The following is a 7753-nucleotide window of genomic DNA, read 5'->3' as shown; positions in this document are numbered from 1 at the left end:
GCACAATGCATAGGGAGCCAGCCTCAGAGTCTAGAAGACCTAAGTTCAAATCCTCTTTGTGACCCAGGGTAAATTCTTAACCTCTGGGGCCCCAGGAGTGCTCTCTGACTAAACTTCAGAGCCAGCACATGTCTGTTTTCTCCTTCCCCCAATGGAGGGGGAGGGAAGTTTTCCTCAGTCTCTCTACCAATGAAATCACCAGTCCAACCCAATAACAACCCATATTCTCTATATAGACATGCCTTCCCCACTCCTCCCTGACCCTGCCTACTATGGGATCAGAAGCTCTGTGAGGACCCTGACTTCCTCACATTCAGTATCTAGTGTGAGGCTGAACCCAGGAAAGAGGTTTTAGAAATGTTTTAGTGAATGATTGGTTCAGTGTCCAAATGCTTGACACACACAGGCCTTTTATAGTCTGACCATATAAAAGCCAGCTTGACTTGCATGAACCATGTATGTGGGATGGTTTAAATGATGCAGTGGGATAGACTTCTCTTTAGAAGGGCCTTTCCAACCCTAGGTCTCTGAGACACAAAAGTAAATTGTTGGGTTGGAATTGTTTTGGGGCGGTGGTGGATGAGGTTGGGGATTGGTGGAAGTATGGAATGAAGGAGCTGCTCTGGTTTTCCAGAGGGGAGGGATGTCCAGGCAGTGCCCGCTGTTCCCATGGGATGCTGGGATCCACAACTGGGTGATTGTGGTTTGACATAGCCTGAGGGATCCAGGAATCTGCAGGGGAGATGAACTCGGGATAAAAAGGGGAAGGAAGTTCTTTGAGGGGGCAGTTGAGCAGCATGGGAACAACTTAGCTGAACTCCGATGGGAGGGAGGTGAGTTCCTGTGTGGGCATCGTTGGGCAGGAAGCATGATGTCCCTGTACCCTTGAGTTAGTGAGCCGGAGAAGGTGACGAGTGCCTTGGCTTTGATCTGGAAAGCACTGGGGCCAAGAGGACACACAGATCAGCAGAGACCCCCTGGAGCTGGGACAGACCCTGGCACTGGCATGCACCTGTTCTATCCCAGGCACGGAAAAACCTGTCAATCCTTCCCATCCAAGCCAAGAGGGACCCCAGAAAGGGCAGCAATACTGAAAGGGCCCTGCAGCACCAGGACCCTGGAAAAGGAGCCCAGGGTCTGAGCGAAAAGGCTGTGATGGGTCGGGAGTCATACCTCAGCCAACACGTGAGCCAGAAGGACCTAAGAGGGCAGGCAAAAAGGCCAACACCTTCATTCTACAGATGGGGAAGCTCGTCAACCAAAGACCTAGGTATTTTCATTCTTGAATCCAGTGCTCTGATCATTAAAGTGCCCTCCCCCAACAGATGGGACTCTTTTGCCAGGAGGACCCTTCCATGCCATTCCTGCACAAACTTGAGATCCTTCTCTCCCACCTATCATATCCAAATATGCTTACACCTTCTTAACTCCCTCAACCACTTACACACACACACACACACACACACACACTCCCCCCCTCCCCAACCATACCCATTTGCCCTTAGGGTGGACACCGCCCATTCTCTCCTGGATGGTCAGCACCCCCCAGATATTCTATTGGTTTCTCCACCCCTAGGACCCAGATGGAATTCAGAGACAGTTCTAGTAAAATTTGAGGACAGTATACACATACCTCAGCATGATGGAAATATACTCCATTCAGCTAGAGGAGATGAGGGCAGGGATTGGGAGAAAGGAGTAAGTGTGGAGTTTGTGGGTGTGTGAGTGTGTAACAGCTGGGGCTAGGGGCTTAGGAGTGAGAAGGCAATGGGGGTGTCTTTCTTTGCCTCTGGTCACTGAGGTGGAGAGGCCAGGGGGAAGTGGGTGTGGGAACCAGAAGGGATTTGGGGAGGGGCCCATCACTGGCTTAGTACCCCTGTGTCTGGTAGCCCTGTGTCTCGGCATCAAAGGCATTGGCAGGCTGCTGGTAGGAGCCGCCAATGTCGGGCCCAGCCTCCGGCTCACTGGCATAGGGGGCATAAGGCATGCTTGAATCCTGGCTTGGGTCCGTGTAGTCCTGGGAGAAGAGGGCTGAGTCGGCGCCGATCCGGTACCTCTGGAAGGCCAGCACTGCCTGGCCCACCTTGGGAGGGAATGGATGACCAAAGGCAGGAGGGTGGGAGAGGGAACACCAGGGAGGGGAGAAGACACACAGACAAAAGCCAGGTTAGTCACTGTTAATGGTTAGTACATGCACCATGCTACTCTGCAGGATTAGTGCCCAAAATGTAACCAGTTAGCACCTAAAAGGGAGCAGAAGTGACAGATGAGGAAGGCTGCCTTCTGGGAATGACCCACTGAAATCAGCCAGCTTCCTGGTGGAGGGCACTGTTGGAGATGTCAGAAGCAGCAGGTCAAGGAAGAGCTTTACATCTGTAAAATGAGCATGCTGTTATTTGTGTTGCTTTCTCTGAAGGGTTGTTGTGAGGCAATTGTTCTGTTAAACCTGACCATGCTCTGCAAATGTGTCCTGTCATTATTACTGTTCTCATTCTGAGGAAGATTGAGAAGAGGCAGCCTCAGCATGATGTATCTTCCTTCATGCTGCCGGAGGGCAGAGGGGCCGAGGTCAGGAGATGCCCTTCCTGAGACTATACGAATTTATATAGATCGATGGGAATTATCCCTCTAGGACAAGCTGATCTAAGAGAAGAGACAAGCTTTGTTGCTGCAGCTGCTAAGAGGCATCATCACATTGAGCCTTGACTCAACAAGTCAGGGGGCTGGAAAGAAATTAGACTGGCCTTAAAGAAAATTCCCAGCAGGCTTTGTCATGGCAAAGGGATCCAGGCACTGAGGGTGCTTCCCCGATAGCCCTGGGAAATGTGGCGAGTCCTGAAGATTGCTCAGTAAAGCCCCACATCAATCCAGCTGCCCAGACAGCCAGGCTCAGAATGGTTTCTGTACACATGGAGCAAGCTGCCTGATGCCAGGAATGGTTAGAAAAAGGAGACGGCTGCCCAATCCAACCGGGAGGGTCCTAGGAAGACCCAAAGAGATGCTGCCAGGCTATTGTAGACACAGGTATCTGGAGTAACCTTCCTCCCAGCTAGGGGGTTCAGCCAGAGTCTGGCTGTTGACAGGAAGGCTGGGGCAGGAAGGAGAGATGCTGCAGGGGTTCTCAAAGCTCACAAAAGCATGGAAGAAGAGTGGGGCAGGGAGCAGTGGCCATGGCTGGGAAGAGGGTGCATGAATGGGAAAAGGGAAGATGGTCACCGTGCTCCAGAAAGGCGGAGACTATGTCACAGATCCAGAAGAGGATCCCCTCACCAGCCAATCACCTGAAGGGGCCAAGATTGTTCAGCCTAGAGGAGAGAAACCCCAAAGGGGACGCGAGAAGAGTGTCTGGAGATCCATCCTATGGAAAAGGACCCAGGTGCTAGAATGAGAAGCAGGGGTTAGAGCATGTAGAGGGGAATCTGCCTGAGCCTTAGAGCTGGCCCAGAGAGTGGGCTGCTTCAGGAGATGTTACCCGAGATTCCCAAAGAAGGTCTGTGATGGCGCAGGAGGAATTCCTGCAGGATGATCTGTGAGGGGGCTCAGAGATGCCCCGGCATGGCCGAAGCTCATCTTACCGTAGATCCCCTTTCTTTCATCCAGAGGGCAGTGAATATGTGTTGGCATTCTCTTTATTTCTGTGTCTTAGCCCACTCCCAGACGTAAGCTTCCTAAAGGCCCAGAGCTCACACCCTGCCTTTCCCCCTGCACCCACCCTTCTCACAGGGCAGTGTGTGTGGGCAGGGATAGGAAATCAGTGCTATTGATTAGTGGTGAAAGCCCCCACTCTGGAAGCGGCCCTGAGTGGGGCACAACTGCTGCTGTCATTCTGAGGGGAAATGTTTGCGCAGATGACTGAACCAAAGAGGAACCTAGAAGAGGTGTCAGGGATAGAAGAAAAGGGCTTTCCTCAGATCCCAAAGGGGATACTGATCTCAGTGTAACACCCGTCAAGTAACCGTATAGGAGGAATCATGGAGATTCTGGTATCTGAGGGGTGAATGCACCCAGGAGGGTGGGAGGGTCTGCACAGAGCCCAGGCCAAGAAGAAGGGCTGGAGAAGGAGCAGGCATCAAACGTTTATCCAATGCTGTCCAGGCTGGAGGGGGCTCTGGCTCACCCACACGGGAATGGCTGCCAGACACGAACAGAAGGTACACAGCGCCTCAGGCTGCTGGGGCTGAGGAAGACCCATGCATGGCACCTAACTCTTGCTCCAACTCTCTCCAATCTCGCCAAGTGGCTTTCTGATCTGAATTGCATCTCCCAAGTAGATTTTCCTATTGAGAAGGGAATGTGTTGACCAACTGTCATACATATTTTAACCTGCTTGGCCCTTCTGTTGATCTACAGAAATGAACAGATTGGTCCTGTGATCCTTCTGGGAATCCACTCTCCAGAGCTTCATCATCCCTTGGTGAGTTGAGGAAAGTGAATCCCTTAATTAGCAAGGATGGGTGCTAGACCCTTGACCCCACCAAGGTGCAGGTATGGACACCCTGTAACTCAGTCTCAGGGGTAAGAGGAGCAAGTCAACTTCTCTCGGACCCATCTTTGTTCTGACTTCTGCCCCTGCCCTGCCCCTGCACATGCCAACCCCCTCTCCCTTCCAACCCCAAGTCAGGGACTCAGAGGGCCACAGTGTCTGTCCTGAGGCCTTGGGAGGTCAGGCAGCTGTGAGAAGGGGAATCAGGGCTGAGGTGGAAGAGGGGTGGGGAAGAGCGTGCTGTATTCCTCCTGAAAGGTGATATCCTTGAGTCTCCGGGAGGCCAGGAACGCAAGCGTGCTCTGTAAGGAGAGAGCAAGGTGGAGTGGGTGGGCAGAGAGCTGAAAGAGAGCCTCTTCTTCAAGGCCCCACTTTTACAGATGGTGAAATGGAGGCCCAGCAGAGGGCGAATGAACTGTCCAAGGTCCCTCAGGGAATCAATGATAGTGCCAGGATTCAAATGCAGATCCTCTCCCTTGAACCCTGGGACTCTTCCCACCACCCCACAACGCCTGCCTGTTTAGCCAGAGGATAGCATGTCCTTAGCCCAGGAAAGGGAAGGGACATGCCTCAAGCCTTGGGGGAAGCAGGCATCCAAAGTAGGAGACAGACCCAGGTCTTCTGCCTTGGACCCCATGTCCTTTCTGCCACCACAGGGCTGGATGCCCACACTAACCCTTCTGGAGGAAGAGGCCAGGGGCTTCTGGGAGCTGTCTCCCTCATCTCTCTTCTTCCTACCCAGGCCACCAAATCCTCAATGAGGTTATGGCAACTATGCTTTTGGTCACTGATAACCAAAGGCTTCTTGGAAAAGAGGAACCTCTGGTTTCAGTGGAGATGTATGAGAACTGACACGAGGGGCCAGGGTCGGGAGCAGGAGCAGACAAGGCAGGTGGCTGCCTGGGGCACAAGGGATGCTTTTTGTTCTGACTTATTTGTGCATTTCATCTTCTCCATTAGGCTGGAAACTTCCTGAAGGCCGGGACTGTGATGCTTTTTATCTTTGCATCCCCAGCACCAAGAATAGTGCCTTGCACGTTTGGAAAATGAGGCACTGGGGTTACAAGGGGATATAGTTGTCTTTGGATCAGGAAAATTTAGAGACCAATAGCAATGTCATGTCGTTTCTCAAGCTAGTAGACACAATCAGAGGCTTAATGACCTTGGACTGTGAGTAAACACCCTTTTCTATAGGACACCAAGCTCTTCTTTTGAAGCAGGTCACTTGGTCACTGTCCAAAGACTCTGGTGTTCTCTTATCTGTACTTCTTCTCTCCCCCCACCCCCTCCATTCTATCTCTCTCTCGCTCTCTCTCTCTCTCTCTCTCTCTGTCTCTCCCCCCTCTCCCTCTCTTTCTTCTCTGTCTCCCTCCTCTCTCCTCTCTCTGTCTCTGTCCCTCTCTGTCTGTCTCTTTCTCCTTTGTCTGTCTGTCTCTTTCTCCTTTGTCTATCTGTCTGTCTCTGCCTTATAATAACAGTGACCAGCTTGTCCATTCTTATCACCCCATCCAGTCAAAGCAAGACATTCCCAGAGCCTTAACTGTAGTATCTGCCAGTAAGGACAATAAGGGGCAGATGATCATCTGGACACCTGGGTTTGGAAGGTTGGTCACAATTTTAGTCATTCTGTTAGACCTTCATATGCTTAGCTCCTTCATGGCCCACAACCCCTCCAGTTAATGCAGAAATGTGCTCTGGCCAAATGCTGGGTGGCAACAGGTATGGCATAGCAGCAAACATTTACTTAACCTGGCATCAGAAGACTAATGCCAAGACTGAGGGGGGAATGTTAGCTATGCTCACTGGGTGATCTTGGGCAAATGCTTTCATCTCCCTAAGTCTCAGTTTCCTCATCTGTAAAATGGGGAGAGTAGCCTTTTCTTTGCCTTACTCATAGGGAAGACAGCACTTAGTAAAGCCCTATGGAAACACAAATTTATTATTGTTATTAATTTCTCCTGCAGAGCAGTGCAGAGAAGACCTTTGGCTCTCAAAGACTTTGCTAGCAGGCACCAAACTGTGGTGGGTCTCACCAAGCTGGAAAAGCTTTGTGGGAAGGGCTAGTGATGGACTGTCTGCCAACCAAGGACAAGCCTACTTAATGGCAAGAGGGTTAAGAGCAGATGGGCCCTCAGCTGATCTATCATTTCAGTCACAATAACTCATGACACCATCTACTAACTCATGCATAAGATTGTATCCATGGAGCATTGTTATGATTGTGTGTGTATTGGGTTTTATGGATATTCATCCATTAACCCTGACATGGGATGGTCTCTCTACATTTTACAGAGGGGCAAAATGAGGCAATGAGTAAAAGGAAGTAATCTCTCTCACTAGAGGGACAGCGGTGTGGGTAGGCAGCCAAGCTAACAACCAGGTGTAGGCCGTGGTCCAAATCCTGGCCCCCTTTCCTCCCTCGAGCCTCACCAGACTTCCTGGCAGTCAGTGGTTCAAGTATCACAGAGCCCAACATGCTCTGCCTGCAGCTAGCTGACTCCTGCTGAGACTAGCCTAGAGGAAGGAAAACATGATTTCTCGTAGCTGGACTAGAAGCAAAGGGTCTCAACTTACCCAGGTAAAGATGGAGAAGAAGGAGAATGTGATGGCGGCTCGAGCTGCGTCTGTCCCCTCATTCAGAGGGTTGTCCTCGGGTTTGGAGACCTGCCACTGGTTGGCCAAGAAACAGAAACCAACAAACCAGAGGAATGCCCAGAAGGCTAGAGGAGCCCAGAAGAGACAGTGGCGAGTGGTGGGGAGGGGAAAGCAGGCATGGGTGGGGGGGGAAGAAGGCATCAGAGGGGGGGGAAGAAGGCATCAGAGGAGGGGAAAGCAGGCATCAAGGGGAAAGCAGGCATCAGAGGAGGGGAAAGCAGGCATCGGGGGGGGAAGAAGGCATCAGAGGGGGGAAAAGCAGGCATCAAGGGGAAAGCAGGCATCAGAGGAGGGGAAAGCAAGCATCAGAGGGGGGAGAAAGCAGGCATCGGGGGGAGGAAAGAAGGCATCAGAGGAGGGGAAAGAAGCACACACACACAGAGAAGTAGAGAGAGATAGAAGAGAGACACATAGTCACACAAAGGGAGAGATACCAAAGATGAAAGAAAAAGAGCCATGTAGGGAGTCATTAAAGCACAGGGTAGGATGCAGAGGTATGGGTGTAGACATAAGTCATGGTGGGGAGATAGAGGAGGGAGGGAGAGAGAGAGACAGAGAGAGAGGGTGGGGAGAGAAGGGGGAAGAGAGAGAGAGAGAAAGACAGAGAGAGGGGGG

The 7753-nt window shown here is 51.6% G+C and overlaps 1 protein-coding gene across 3 annotated transcripts in view; it reads right to left on the bottom strand.

The window, feature by feature from the left end:
• Positions 1-3611: 3611 nt before the first annotated feature.
• Positions 3612-7753, bottom strand: part of SYNGR1 (synaptogyrin 1) — a 31297-nt gene continuing 27155 nt past the window's right edge. For all 3 annotated transcript variants that reach the window (XM_069102846.1, XM_069102847.1, XM_069102848.1), the window contains 2 exons: positions 7058-7203; positions 3612-4785 (listed from right to left, as the gene is read on the bottom strand). In XM_069102846.1, coding sequence (XP_068958947.1) covers positions 4687-4785; positions 7058-7203 — 245 coding nt within the window. In that variant the 3' untranslated portion in view covers positions 3612-4686. The remainder of the gene's footprint in view (positions 4786-7057; positions 7204-7753) is intronic.

Source organism: Petaurus breviceps, unplaced genomic scaffold, assembly GCF_028583685.1.
Source record: "Petaurus breviceps papuanus isolate PSGF00001 unplaced genomic scaffold, PetGlider_PUasm1.0 558, whole genome shotgun sequence".
Classification (NCBI taxonomy): Eukaryota; Metazoa; Chordata; class Mammalia; order Diprotodontia; family Petauridae; genus Petaurus; species Petaurus breviceps.
Note: the sequence above shows the minus strand (reverse complement) of the source record. Positions and strands in the feature narration are given on the sequence as shown.